At 43.8% G+C, this 15847-nt stretch overlaps 1 protein-coding gene across 1 annotated transcript; it reads left to right on the plus strand.

The window, feature by feature from the left end:
* The first annotated feature begins 12368 nt into the window (after positions 1-12368).
* LOC104748739 (uncharacterized) lies at positions 12369-12851 on the plus strand. The gene has a single exon (XM_010470336.1). The coding sequence runs from the start codon at positions 12369-12371 to the stop codon at positions 12849-12851; it is 483 nt and encodes a 160-aa protein (XP_010468638.1).
* Positions 12852-15847: the final 2996 nt, after the last annotated feature.

Genomic DNA, 15847 nt, shown 5'->3' on the forward strand with positions numbered 1-15847 from the left:
ACAAGGAGAAACAGGTCGGAAATGATTCGACCACCGAGCCCCAGTCAGTAGTCAATCGTAAACGCTCGGCTGAAGAAGCCGGGATGGAATCCGCCGATTGATTCCGCCTGAAAAGGGGAAACGACAAGACAGATCGGTTTGCCTTTGACTATTTTGGCAATACTCCCCTGGTTACGAATCGTGCTGCTTCAGGCGAACTCTTTCGGAACTTCAAGACTTCCAGTTGAATTCTCCCAGAAGCAGATAAGCTGGAATTCGAACAAGCATATCTTGACGTTGCGGAGTCCCACTTAATGGTTCGTATTGTTATTTTTCCTAACTCTCAGATTTCATGTAGGTAAAACAGACATATATCCCTTGAATCCACAGACTGCGGCCAAGATGAATACGCTGGGTCAATTGAATGATAGGCGAGTGAAAGCCGATAAGAGTTTGGGGTTAGAACTCGAAAAGGTGAAGGAGTGCGCCGAGCAGATCCGGACGGCCAGCAGAGCCAAAAAGGATGATTTGATTGCTCGATCCAAACTGAGGATTGACAAACTGAATTCCTGAGCGCTTACCCTCGAAGAGGAGAAATCCGAACTGCAAGGGGAATGTGACAAGTTGAAAATCAAACTCGATTTTGAGGTAAAGAGACTTCAACGAGATCGTCTTGAGAAGGTGGATGGAACGGCGAGGAAAGCACAGACTCGACTGGATAAAGTCAAGGCTTATCTAGTGGAACAAGAAAGAGTTCGCCCCCTGGAGGATCTGTTGAACCAAGCTAAAGGAGTGCAGGAAACTGTGAAATATCTGATTGAAAAGAGGGCAGTCATTCCCGAGGAGCGAATCGCGGAGATAGATAAGAACAAGGCCAAAGCCGAGGAAACTGTCAATGCGATTGATGTTCTTGAACTGAATGAAAATGACCTCGTCATGTCGCCGGACCAGCTTAGCTATGGGCTTCTCCACCCCGGGACCATGGTTCCAGATTCTGTTCGTCATCTACACGGCTCCAATGATGATATCTTTCAGGCAGATCTGACCGGTGTCCTGGATGTTTAACTTCCATTTCTTGTTGTAAACTTTGTTAAGTATGGGTTCGAATATCCACTGTAAAACATTGCCGACTAGTTCGGCCCATTCTCCCTTTTGGAACTTACTTGTCGGAACGTTTCCTTTTTACCAGAAAGGGAAATTGACAATTATAAGAAATTGTATCTTTTCCATTTTGCATGGAATTTGGAAATTTGGAAAGGGTTTTACTTCCTAGTACTCGTATAAATCAACCGGCGCTGCCTCTGAACTAAACAATGTCGAGCTCAATTAACAGCGTGGAATCCCCACTAGTCGGGAACGATGTCCCCACGTTCTCGAATGCCGAAGCTATTGAAAGGGGGATGGCCTACTACCCGAACATCCGAGCTCCTTGGATGCTTATGTTCCGCGTCAAACCGGAAGAAATGCGCGATCTGGAAGAATTTCTCCATCAGGTGGAAGATCGCTACGCAGAGTATCGCGATCGTCTTGCCGCATCAGAACAAGTGCAACGTGAATTGCTACTCAAACTTGAGATGCTTGAGTCCCACCCAAAAGATTGGATTAAGAATGGGTTCGACAAGATAGCAGCTTTGCCGCCATGTCTCGTTGCGTACTGCAACGAATGCCGAAGGGAATCAGATCGGAAGCCGACGAACATGGACCCTGCTCTGATTCGTGACTTCGTTCCAGGCAACGTTAAGCCGTTTTACATTAACAGGCGTGCAAACAATGCCGAGCTTGCTGAAGCCGATGCCTTTTTCCGTCAGGTAGCCATTACCTTTTTTTTTTTTTTTTTTTTGTGTGTGGGAGACCCAACTTTATCCGCTTCAGATTAACCCGTTGTTGATTTTGCGTATGCAAATTGAAGGCACACATCAAGAACTGAGTCAAGATCTTCAGTACTTTCATATGAAAAGAGGCAGAATCGACCGCCAGCTGAGGACTTTGGAATCCGAGATTGCCCTACTTAAGGCGAAAAGGAAAAGGACTACTGACTTGCTCGATGAGTCCAAACAGAAAGCCAGGCCGTTGGAGACTCACTCCGAGGATTGGGAGAAGACTGGGTTGCAATTGTTGTGGCCGATGCCAAAACGACTCAAGACGAGTGTTCGTGAAATCGCCGGGAATAGCGTATTAGTTCGGAATTAGGATGTTTTGCTTGATCATTTAATAAGACTCAACCGCATTGTAGCAGGCGAAGTTGAATTTTACTTTGAAAATCAGAATAAAACTTAATCGTAATAAAAGATTTGTTTTGCTATTTTATTCTAAAAATGTACCAGAGGCGAGACGTCTCCCGGCTAACATCAGGCAATTTTTGTTAAGCGATGGTAGAAAAAATCGATCAAACCTTTAAAAATTAGGCTATTTGGCCCTAACGGGATACATTTGGTCGGAGGGCGAGATACTGGGCTCGGCTTATCTCCTTTGCTTTAGTTCGGATGTCGGACTGCGAAAATATTCTCTGGGTTCGGCTAAAGTTTGGGTGTGCAATAAATACTCTGGGTTCGGCTTATCCCAAAATTAAAAGATCGGGTGCGGAATAAATACTGTGGGTCCAGCTTATCCCTACATATGAAAGTCAGGTGCGAAGTAACAACTCTGGGTTCGGCTTATCCTGAGAAATAGTGCATAGTTACGCGAGTTGATTACCTGGCCAGGGTGTCAACGAGGAGTGAGTTTGGTATGAACCAATACTTAGTCCAGATCGGATTAAGAACCGAGATATATGTATACATATACTTTCCCCCCTTTTTTTTTTAAGAGAAAATTTCCTTTTTGTTTTTGGAAATAAAAAGACGTGTTGCATTAAATGTGTTACGCGGTCTTTATGAAGCATTCTCGAGACGCAGTGAAAATTTCGCTGCATTCTGATTGGTGGACTCGGCGGCGGTTACTTCCCATGTTCCTATATAAATAGGGTTGAGCGTTGGGAAAAAGAAAAATTCCAACTTCCACAATTTCAAGAAAAAGAAGAATGGTACTCGATCCGCATGGCTGAGACAGGCTCGGGAAAGGATAGCTGCTTTGGCGAGTGGTTCCGGTCGTGCTGAAACGTCGGATATTTCCTCTGCCCTAGATCGGGCGGAGACGTTTCTAGTTTGTGCTCCGGTCCCCTTCGTCGATATGACCGGTGCGGAGGGGAGTCCTATATGCCAGGAGCTCCGAAGGTACCGAGCTCGCCGCTATAGGCTGGGGGCTCATCTTACGGCGAGACGCCTTAGGCTTGCCGAGGTCCTTCGGTTTTACCGCTTGGACGGGACTGTTTGGGTGCTAAACGAGATGATCACCGCAGGTTTCTTCTTGGCGAAGTGGCGTATGACCCGGTTGCTTGCCGCGCGTGCGGCGTGCCAAGAACAGGTTGCGCGTATGGAGGTGCCTGTTCTTCTTGAAGCCGACTGCCAACCCTTGGAGGATACCGCACATCTGTTTACCACAGACATTTGGGCCTACAGGGCCTCCCTGGAAAGGTTGAGGCGATACGCCAATTTTTTGGAAACGGCTGCCCCAATCTTCCGCGAAAGGCATATGGTTGAGGGCCCATGTGCCTTCCTGGAAGATTTGGTGTCTAGTGGCTCCAGTGTCCCGACGGAAAGACTCGAGGCCCTGAGGCAGGCGCGTCGGTTTTGGCGAGCCGAACTGATCAAGGTGGAGGTGGAGGAACCATTGGAAGACGATCTGTCTGGTCCACGTCCTCCGCTTCGACTACAGGATCGTCCGAAATGGTAACGGTGGAACTCGTACCGAACTCCGAAGACGGGCGGCCTTTTTCTTTTTTTTCTCCTCTAGGACCAGTTTGTCGCGAAGGGGTTTCCCCTTTGCGTCTCTTTTCTCTTTTCTTTTTATCTATTCAAATCTCCAAAGCATGTAATGACGATTGATTTAATTATACTAATTTCGCATTCAAATTATCCGAACTAGCCAATAGGAGTTCTCCATTTGTATTTGAAATAATGCTCTTAGACGAAGTGTAATGGAAACTATCCAAATTTGCGTCCCCACAGACGGCGCCAATTGTAGAAACTAGGTTTCTACAATGAATTTGTTAAAGGGGAGAAACAAATTCAATGAAGCAATCTCTCAAGAAAACCAATCTAAGCTTTGGAATTAAAGAAAAAGGAATTGATCTCGAAGAATTAGGGTTTTATTGCTAAGAACAAGAAGAGAACTGAATAATTGTATTCAATAATGGATGGTTTTCAATGGAGAAATCTCTCCCTATTTATACATAATCATAGATTGCATAATATATTAACTTTCCTTACGAGACGAACTGAAATAAGTAAAGTTGCTTTATATCTTGAGTCGGCCGCCGGGCGAAATGGAAGTCGTTTCTTCATCTTCAAGGCAGGGCTTCCCTCGTCCGAATTGAACTCAAATAACCTAATTGAGCTCTTAACCGGATTCCCGGTTACATAGTCAAATTATCTTTCTGGTTTAGTTCGGTATGTGGGGTGCTGAATCCCGCACCAACAAGCTTTATGCATAAGTTTTGAAATTTCATGGATAGCAAAAAAGAAGCACGCAAACATCTCAAGGAAACATCTATGTCCTACCTCTTTCACGTTGTTGTAATTATTCCATTGTAACAGGTGGAGAATACATATATATATTATTATTCTTTCACACGAGAAGACCACATCATGTCAGAGACAAAAGAAACAGGTTCTTAGATAGTTACATGTCTTAACCTGAAATCTAAAAGAACATAAACCCGAAAATGAGATCACTGTTGTACTTGCATTCTAGATGCTTAGCAAAACTGGTTACATAAAAACATTGCTTTAGCCAAAATTCACATCACATAAAACAAAATATTTGCATCACAATCACTGAAGCTAAACCAAAATACATGTTGTTTTCGTTTTCTAATTGTCTTAGCTCCAAGTAAGCAAATAAGCAATCCACAGAAATATAGAACATTTATGATGAATTACACTAAGTTTCAAAATTTCAAACCAAAATATAAATCCTTGAGAAATATAGAACATTTTTTTTTCTGTTTTAGCTTATAAGTTTTAGTAAAGTTACTTAAATATTGATTTTCTTAATAAATAAGACTTTAAAAAAATTTCAATCCAATTTTTGATATCTCAACTTCATCGCCTAAGCTAATAAGTTCACCTTCACGCTTTAGAAATGATTCGACGTTGTTGTTGTTGTTGTTGTGGAGATAAACCCTCAAATTTATCAACATGACCACCATAAACTCCCTTCCCCTTGCTGCTACTTTTGCTTGACCACCAAGGTACTTAGATAGGATTCTTCCCAGAGATATCAATGGAGTTCTACAGAGCACCTCCTCCGCCAAATCCCTTGGAAGATTTGATATATTCTTCATTGAACTAGGGTCGATGTAACGCAAAGTCAAAAACCAAAAAAGTATTATGGAAGGCTTGTATTATTAGATGAATGAGATACAAGGTATATATAGGCATGTACAGAAGGGTTTTGATATACACTAATTACAATTATATCCTTAATATACATTTCTCCCTTATACGCCCCCTCAAGAAGGAAGCAATCTCTTGATTCCTATCTTGCTGTTGAGATCCGCGAAGCATGGCCCCGGAAGTGGCTTTGTGAGTCCATCCGCGAGCTGATCATGTGTAGAGACATGAACAACCCGTAACATGCCAGACTGAATGTGTTCACGAACAAAGTGATAATCCATTGCAACATGTTTCATCCTTGTATGGAAAACAGGGTTTGCGCATAAGTATGTTGCACCGATATTGTCGCAATAGATTACCGGAGGTAGAGGCAAAGTAATCCCCATCTCTGTGAGCAACAAGCAGATCCACCGGATTTCAGAGGCAGTGTTAGCGACGGCCCGATACTCGGCTTCGGTAGAAGACCGAGAGACACTCTTTTGTTTCTTGGAAGACCATGAAATGGGACTGTCGCCATAGTAAACAATGTAAGCATTTGTTGAGATACAATTACCTCGGTCACGATCAATGAATCCCGGAGGTTGCGTGACATACACCTCCTCTTGCAATATGCCTGTAGAAAGGCATTGTTTATGTCGACTTGATGAAGAGCCCAGTTGCGTTTGACTGCAATCTCAAGCAACAAGCGGATTGTCGTCGATTTAATGACGGGAATGAAAGTCTTGGAATAGTCGACACCATACTGTTGGTTGAAACCTCTCGCCACCAATCGAGCTTTATACCTATCAATAGACCCATCAGGTTTATATTTGAGAGTGAATATCCACTTACAGGTGATCACATTGTGGGCATGGTCTGGCGGAACCAAGTAAAAGGTGTGATTGCGGATTTGAGCATTCATCTCCTCAGACATTGCATGTCGCCAATTCGGATCCCGGAGAGCTTGTGCCACTGTCGTTGGTATCGCCGGAGTCACCGCCGCAACCAGGTTAAAACGTTGTTTAGGCTTGGTGATATGGTTTTTGGATTGGGTTTTCATTGGATGAGCATTAAGAGGTGGAGGACTTGGCGAGATAGATGGTGCCGGAGCCGGAGCCGGAGACAAGTTTGGCGAACGTGTCAAGGTCGGAGAAGGATCCGGTGTGGGAGAGGAGATTGACGACAAGGTCGAGTTGTGCGAGAAAGACGATGATGATGGACTTTGCAATGTTGGGCCGGAAGATGTTGATGGGCTTGGACTGGATAGGCCTGTTGGAGATGGACTGGATCGAATTGATGGACTTTGGTGGACCGAGGGAGAATCATGTATTTGCTTCGTTCGTGTTTCATGGTCGATGTCAGGCGAGACAAACGACGAGGACTGCCTAACCGGCGAGTCTGGCAGAGAGGGAGCAACCGGCGTTGGAGAGGATTCTGGATGGATGGAGGAGCGAGGGTGAAGGGAGCACGGAGGCGGAGAAGGAGCTGATGATGGCGAGATACAAAGAACCGACGACCAGTTAGAGCCCGTAGACGATGATGACGGAGTACACACCGGCGGAGTCATGGGCAATGGTTTATGAGCAAACGGAAACGACGACTCCACGAATTGCACATGGCGGGACACATAAATTTGACCAGTTTGCAAACAGAACTACGCGCTTTGAGTCAACGAGTAACCAAGGAACACACAGGCGGTGGATCGACTTTCTAGCTTGTTTTGACGGTAAGGACGGAGCCATGGATAACATACACAACCAAACATCCGGAGTTTGAGATAGTTAGGTGTTGTGTTGAATAGTTTCTTGTATGGAGAGTCACCGTTAAGAACGTCCGTGGGCATCCGATTAATAAGATAGACCGCCACACCAAATGCATATGGCCAATATGTGTTTGGAACAGATGCGTGGGTAAGCTTGGCAAGACCGGTTTCAACCACATGTCGGTGCTTGCGTTTGGAGATACCATTGTGTTGCGGTGTGTGAGGCGGAGTCGTCATGTGCGAGATACCATGAGAAACCAAGAAGGATCGCAGCGATATAACATCTCCACCATTATCTGAATACAGAGTACGGATCTTACGTTGAAAACGATTCTCAACTAGGGCTTTAAAGGCAATAAACACTTCTTTAACCTGTGACTTTTGTTTCAAAGGATAGAGCCAAGAATATCTGGTAAAGTGATCAACAAGAATGAGATAGTATTTGTGATTTTCTGTAGATAAGATGGGGGAGGACCACACATTGGTGTAAATATATTCGAGAGGGTGAGAGGAGACAATAGTGTTTGTAGAGAAAGACAATTTCTGACTTTTATTGAGTAAACAATCTGAACAAGAAAATTCTTTGTGAGGAGATGGAGAAAGTGGTAAGGAGAACTGAGAAACAATAGACTTTAAAATAGAAAAAGAAGGATGCCCTAGTCAAAAATGCCAAGAAGATAAGTCCGTCCGTGGTGTCGGTGTGGCCGAGAAAACAGACATGGTGTTGCGGTTCATCGGCCATTCATACAGCTCATTCTTAGTTCTGCCTTGGAGCAATAGGGCCCCCGTGCTCAGATCCTTCACCTGAAAATGTGTAGGAAAGAAATTCACAGACACTTGATTATTGTTGCATAGCCGATAAACAGAGATAATGTTCTTGCACACATTTGGAACATATAAAACATCTTTAAGCGCAAGAGAACGAGAGGGAGTAGGGAGTAATGCTGAACCCGTGTGTGTTATGGGAAGGCCGGAGCCATCCGCAATGGTGACCTCCTCACCACCATTATATGGCTGATGGAGAGCAAGGTTTGAGAGATCAGTGGTGAGATGATGAGTCGCGCAACGTTGGCACGGGGTTGCCACTGTCACAAATCCAAGGGGTCGAGGAAGACACCGCCGCAACGTTGGCACGGGGTTGCCACGGTGGTGCAGACGAGGCCGAGTAGCCACCACCAGAGAAGCCACGGCCAGAGGATTGAAGCTGAGAGCATCACCGCGCACTGTGACCAAAGACTCTACAAAGTTGACACCGTCCCTGGTACCCACGACCTTGTGATCCACGGGAAGAACCTTGCGAGTTATTCCATGATCCACGAGATGAGCCACGGTTCTGGTTACGAAAATTCTGATTGTTGTTGTTGTTGGATCCACCAGGAGACTTGTACGACACGACATTGGCGGTAACCGGAACAGAGGATGAGGCGGCGCGAGCAAGAGCTTGTAACTTCAAATCATAATTGATCAGCTTTTCCTGAATCTCCGTTAACGATGGTGGCGAATCACGGCCATCAATCTGATCAATCACCGACTTGAAGTCATCTGGAAGGCCACCGAGAATGTAGTCGACCTGATCCTCATGCTCAAGAGGCTTACCAAGCAGTGCAAGTTGATCAAACCTTGTGGTAAAGCCTTGAAAATATTCATCGATCGAGCGACCACCTTTCTTCCATGATTTGATTTGCTCCCGAATCTGTTTTATATGTCCCCAGCTCGGCTTAGCATAAGTGTCAGAGAGAGTGCTCCAGATCTGCACAGAGGTGACCGCCTTGGACAGCAAGGGTTGAACTTCGACAGAAATAGCACCAAGAAGACTAGCAAAGATCAGCTTGTCCTGTCATTTCCAGTGGCTATACTCCGGACTAACCTTATCAACACAGCGGAGGTGATGATCTGAGAAGGAGCGGCGGTGGAACCATCAACGTACCCAGCAAGTGCATGTCCATCCAACAAGGCATGAACCTGGCGATTCCACATCATGAAATTTGTGGCGGTGAGCTTCGGAGGGATGGATCGGAGGTTACAATGGTGTCACTTTGAGATGACATGATGATGTAAACAAGAGAGAAGAACAAAGAGAGAAGGAAAAAGAGATGAAGCTTGCAGAGAGAGATGCAAGAAGAAGAGGAAGAGCGGCGTAGAAATTAAAAATTTAGAGTTTTAGGATCTACTGCTCTGATACCATATTATGGAAGGCTTGTATTATTAGATGAATGAGATACAAGGTATATATAGGCATGTACAGAAGGGTTTGATATACACTAATTACAATTATATCCTTAATATACATTTCTCTCTTATAAAAAGCACCTTATATACATGCAAGAAGAAACCCTTGAAAGGAAAGGATTTGATGACGGAACCAAAAACTACCCCAGAAAGCTTAATCTGGTCATGTTAATTGGACTCAAAATCCCACACACTCAATCCAGTTATGTACTAAATTGGAATAAATATTAATCCACGACTAGCAAAATAAAAGTCGCTTGAATCAAAGTTCGAACTCAATAGGGTCACACCCTCTCAAAGACAATTCCATTAGTTCCGTTAATCGAGAGGCACTAGATCGAATCCATAACACTTCTCAAGGTACAATCTGATATCAACCCAAGTACCTAACTGATTATTACAAACGTTATTGTCTATTTGTCATTGATCATTGCTATGTGTTTTTTTGGGTAGATGACTTGTGTGGATGATAAGTCACTGCAACACTTTTAGAGCTTTCTTTCTGGTTTGGTCTCCGAATAGAAACTAGTATTGTGTGGATGGTAAGTCACTGCAACAGTTTATGTGTTGGCTAAATAGAGTATAAGAAATCTTTTCATGTGTTTGACTAGAACTAGTTTTGTCTGTTGTTTTAAGATCCTTGTCAAATTTCTTATTTTTCTTAAAGATAGTGCTCCATCCAAGTGATAAACAATTACAACGTTCTTTTTTATTTTCTTTTTACCGACACATTTAAGTAAAGAGAGGTTAAATATTTTTTTTTTATATATTTCTCCTTTATAAATAGTTTCTGAGAAACAATAAATCTCTAAGGAAAGGTTAGAAATAAGTCTTGTAATTCATTTTAATGAGCTTCAACATGTCTTTCAAGATCTCTTCGTAAATCTCTGCCGGAGTTCGGCCTCACGCCGTTCGTCGAGAAAATTCCCCTTTCTCCCTCCTCTTTCCTTTCTTGGTCCGGTTATCTTCAGCTACTTTCAGGATGTTGGATCCCCCAGATCCCCTAGACCCATCTTGCCCCATTCCGTCCTCAGTTCTAGATCCAGATCTCCCTTCTAGTACAGTTCCGGTTCCTCCTTAGATTTCATCACTCTCGAACCAGATCTCTCAGAATCTCCTTATTTCCTCAACTCAGACTCAAGCAGAACGTTTTAAGGCTTCCTTAAGAAACCTCAAGAAGATTGACTTGCCGGTAATGATTGAAGATGGAATTCTGGTTATTCAAGCTCCTGCCTCGATTTTACTTAAGACCGCGGATCAATGGAAGGGTCACATTATGGCTAATTTTCATGGTCTGATTCCCCCTTCGGCGAAAATCTACTCCGATCTCAACCCGTCTGGGGTAAATATGGAAACATAACCATCCGTCAGGTTTCGGACACCTCGTGCCTCATCTTAATACCTTGTGTAAAGACTAGGGATTGGGTATTACAAGTGGGATATTGGCAGGCTGGGAATTGTGCTTTCAACGTTGTTCCATGGTTGATTGGTGCCGACTAGGGCAGTTTTGCATAATGTCCCGCCTCAGATGTATTCGTTCTCAGGAATAAGTGTGATAGCAAGTGCTATTGGAGAGCCTCTGCACACCGAGAAATCGAGGCTAGATCCTTAGTATCTTGGTAACACCAAAGTAAAGGTGGAAATTTCTCTTGATAAGTCACCTCCTACGAAGATTATTGTTAGGGATAAGCTTATGAACTCGGTCAAGGTTCACGTGTCTTATCCATGATTGCCTCCGTAGTGTTGTAATTGTGACAAGTTTGGACACTTGTTGAATAGGTGTCCCAAGCCACTTATGAAGAAGAAGTCAGGAGTGGATAAAAGTGTTGGTTTCTTGGCTGGTGGAGTTGCAGCTACTGACACAACGGTATCACTTGGTTCGGGGTCGGAGAGTGTCACTATTCCCAAAGAGATTAAGTCCAAGGAAAGGTTGCCTCATTGGTTTCCCCCGATAAGTTTCCGGATCCTCCTAAATGCTTGGAGATAGGAGTTTCCTCTGCTAGTTCAGGTAAGGGGAGAAGTAGTAGTGCTCCTCCGGTGTAGAGAGCTGATACGCATCAGAGTGTTGAGTCATTGCCAGCTTCTACTCGAGAGGTAACTGAGGTTTGGAAAAAAGAGTTGGAAGTAGTGAAGAGCTTGGCCTTGAAGGAACAACGAGAGTGCTTGCCTTTAGAGAATCATGGGTTGAAGCTGGTTCAAAGAAAAAGAATAAAGGAAAGAAAACCCAGGATGTAGCGGATACACATGTAGGGTTCCCGGGTGCGCTGAGTGCCCGTAAGTTTGCTAAAATGGAGACTAAGAAGCAGTTTGGGATTCAGAGGAGCGAGGATAAGCTTCAGTTATAAAGCCGTGTCCAGAGAAGTACATGATTTCTCCTCCTGCTTCAGATTCTCAGCCTAGTCGGGGTAGTTCCCCGGTTAGGGGCTGTTAATCCTTGAAAGAGCATAGCTCTACCTTCACTTTTTGGATATAGATGTCGAAGGTTTTTTGTTGGAATAATAGAGGTTTAAACAGCTTCTCTAGACAACGATTTGTTAGAAGTTGGATGTCTAAAAATAAGCCAGTTCTTGGTAGTATTTTGGAGACGCATGTCTCGGAGGAGAATGCGGATCAAATTTTATGGGTTTCCTTTCTAGGGTGGAGAGGAGAATACAACTATCAGTTTGCGGAGAATGGCAGAATTTGGGTGGTTTGGGACCCTTCGGTATCTATCATATGTTATTACAAATCAGCTCAGATTATGCTATGCGGAGTTTCATACCAGAGTCGAAAGAAAAATTTGCAGTAGCTTTTGTTTACGGGTACAACACTTTACTTCAAAGAAGAGAACTTTGGGAGGATATCACATCAATAATCCAAAACTCTCCTGCAAAGGGGTCTCCTGTGATGATTATGGGGGATTTCAACCAGATTATCTCAGCTAATGAACACTATTCAGTGCTGCCTCATCCCTTGCCTCTAACGGATATGTCGGAATTCAATCAATGTTTGTAGATAATGGTTTGTCTGATTTGTCGAGTAGAGGAGCCCTTTATATGTGGAAGAACAATCAGCCTGACAATCCAATATTGAGAAAGTTGGATAAGGTTTTGGTGAATGATCAATGGAGAGACTCTTTCCCGGAAGCTATAGCGATCCTTGATCCCCCGGGAGATTCGGATCATTCCCTTGCTCTGGTGCACACCTCTTCTCACATTCAAACTAGTAAGAAATCCTTCAAATATTTCTCGTTTTTATCCACTCATCCCAAGTTCAAGGAGGTGATCGATGCAGCCTGGTCTGAAGAAAGTGGGACAGGTTCTGCTCTTTTTATCTTGGCTCAAAGATTGAAGATTGTTAAAGCAGCTTGCAAGCGGTTGAACAGGGAAGGTTTTGGTAATATTCAGCAGAGAACTAAGGACTCTTTGGCCCGTCTTGAGTCCATTCAGGCTGATTTACTGAGATCGCCATCAGATTCTCTATTCTGAGAGGAATTTGTAGCAAGGCAGAATTGGAATTTTTTCGCAGCTGCTCAGGAGTCTTTCTACAGACAAAAGTTGAGAGTGCGTTGGTTGGCTGAAGGGGATGCAAATATGGCTTTCTTCTTCAAGTCAGTTATTGCTAATCAAAGTAGAAACTACATCAAGTTCTTAAGGGGTGAAGATGGAGAATTGATTTATAATTTGGATCAAATTAAGGATTTCCTTGTTTCTTACTACCAAAGAATTTTAGACTCAGAGAATGCGAAGGTGAATCCATTATCAGTTAGGGGGATTAAAGACTTACTCTCTTTCAGGTGTTCCCCAGAGTTGACAGCCCAGTTGTTGACTATGCCTTCGGTGGGAGATATAAGGCGAACAATAGTATCGATGCCTAAGTCAAAAGCTCCGGGTCCTGACGGCTTTCCTGTGGAGTTTTTATGGGAAGCATGGGATATAGTGGGTCTGGAGGTTGTGGAAGCTGTCAAAGCCTTTTTCACATGCGGTCATCTCCCAAGGTTTTTTAATGCCACCGCCATTACTCTCATTCCAAAAGTTCAAGGAGCCGATTCCATTCCTCTTTTCAGACCAATATCCTGCTGCAACAAAGTTTATAAGATCATAGCAAGGCTCCTTAAGCAGAATCTGAAGACTTTCATTGCTGATGCAGTACAAGTAAACCAGGTCGGATTTGTGCAAGGTCGACATTTTTGTGAGAATGTCCTTCTGGCGTCTGAGCTCGTCAACAATTTTCATGTCACTGGTCCCACCACCAGAGGTTGCCTCCAGGTTGATCTAGCTAAAGCTTATGATAATCTAGATTGGAAGTTCATGGTTAACATATTGGTGGTCATCGACCTTCCCCCTCAATTCATAGGTTGGCTCAAGGAATGCTTCACGAATCCCTCTTTCAGTATCGCTTTTAATGGTGAACTCATAGGCTTCTTCCTGAGCAAGAAAGGACTACGTCAGGGGGATCCTATCTCGTCTCTGCTTTTTGTTCTTGTGATGGATGTTCTTTCTAAGAAATTGGACAGAGGAGCTTTGGATGGTAGATTTGATCTTCACCCTCTCTGTCAAGCTCCTATGATTACTCATTTGAGCTTTGCGGATGATATCCTCATTTTTTTCGATGGTCAACAATCCTCGTTGGAAGGCATTCTGGAACTCCTTGAGGAGTTTAGGATTGAATCAGGCTTGGGGATTAACTGGACCAAAACGGCGGTGTATCTGGATGGAGGAGATTTTAATGCTAACCAGTTAGTAGCGAACAATTCGGGGTTAGCTCAGGGATCCTTTCCAGTGAAATATTTGGGAGCTCCTCTTTCCACCAAAAAGATGTCTCGACAGGATTATCAGCCGCTCTTGGATAAACTCATGGTTAGATTCAACTCTTGGACAGTTAAGTGGTTGTCCTTTGCTGGTAGACTGCAACTGATTCAATCAGTAATATACTCTCTAATCTCCTTTTGGGCGTCTCTATTCATCTTACCCAACAGTTTAATGGAGGAGATTTAGTCTTTATGCAATGCATTTTTATGGAAGGGGTCTCCGGATTCAGCAAGAGGGGCCAAAGTGTGTTGGGAGTCAGTGTGTACACCGAAAGTGTGTGGAGGACTGGGGGTTGAAGAGGTTAGCACATTGGAACAAGATTTTGGGCCTTAAACTCATTTGGTTGATATTTGCAAATGGAGGTTCTTTGTGGGTGTCTTGGGTGAGGAGACATTTAATAGGCAACCATTGTTTCTGGGATTTGAATGGTTCTATTTCAGGAAGTTGGATATGGAGAAGCATCTGCAAGCTTAGGCTCTTGGCAAGGCCATTCATCGTTTGTGAACTTGGCTCTGGGGTAACTTGCAGATTTTGGACTGATAACTGGACGTCTTTGGGTCCTCTTCTGGATATCACGGGTCCCTCTGGACCTAGAGTGTCAGGTTTGCCTCTCTCAGCTGTAGTTGCGGATGCTATTTCTCAGGGTCAGTGGTGGATATCCAATTCTCGTAGTCGCAATCCCATTATTCAATTTCTTAAAGCTTGCCTTCCGTCCCCTCCAGTAACAACTTCCCTTGATGAAGCTACGGACGATCGGTTTCTCTGGAAAATAGGTGAAACTCGACCATCAGATGTCTTCTCAACCTCGGCTACATGGGATTATTTATACCCTGAAGGCGCGAAAGTAGATTGGTATGAATCAGTCTGGATCAAAGGTAGGATTCCCAAGCATTCCTTCATAACATGGCTCAACGCAAGGCATCATCTCCACACAAGGGACAAGCTGGTAAGATGGGGGTTGTCAGTTCCCTCACACTGTTTCCTCTGCAGCAACCACGATGAATCTCGCCAGCATCTCTTCTTTGATTGCTCTTACTCCGGAGAACTATGGCACTACTTTCTCGATAAAGCTTACCTATCCTCTCCGATAAGTTTTGAGGATCGATCAAGGTGGTTAAAGAATCCTATCAGAGACAAGAACATCGCTCAAATACTTCGCCTGGCTTATCAAGCTTCGATATACCTTATATGGAGGGAGCGTAAATCAAGGCTTCACTCTGCCACCTCAAAACCAGCATATTGTTGTTATTGAAACTCAAAACCATTCTCAGATTACACTTGGGCTCTCACACTCAAGCAAAGGATTGTTCCCCCAGCTCCCACTCTCCTAATCACTTGGTTTTGAGTGTTTGATTAATGATGTGTTATAACTTATGTAAGCTTATTCAGTGTAGGTGTTACTCTATGCAGGAGGCACCGTTTGTATGATCCCCTTTGGAGTTTAATGAAGAAAAGGTATTTCAAAAAAAAAAAAAAGCTTTGTTATATGTAGAGACAAACAGTTCTCGCAAAAAAAATCTAATCTATCACATCAATCCATCTTTTGGTGGAATGAATGAATACACATGTGAGAGATCAGAGGGAATTGGGATGTAACAAGCATATGTGTGCTATCCATGGATTAATTCTCTTGTATACGTTGATATGATCCAAGCTACTTCGGACGCGTCACA

Source organism: Camelina sativa, chromosome 15 (assembly GCF_030686135.1).
Source record: "Camelina sativa cultivar CO46 ecotype springtype chromosome 15, ASM3068613v1".
Taxonomy (NCBI): domain Eukaryota; kingdom Viridiplantae; phylum Streptophyta; class Magnoliopsida; order Brassicales; family Brassicaceae; genus Camelina; species Camelina sativa.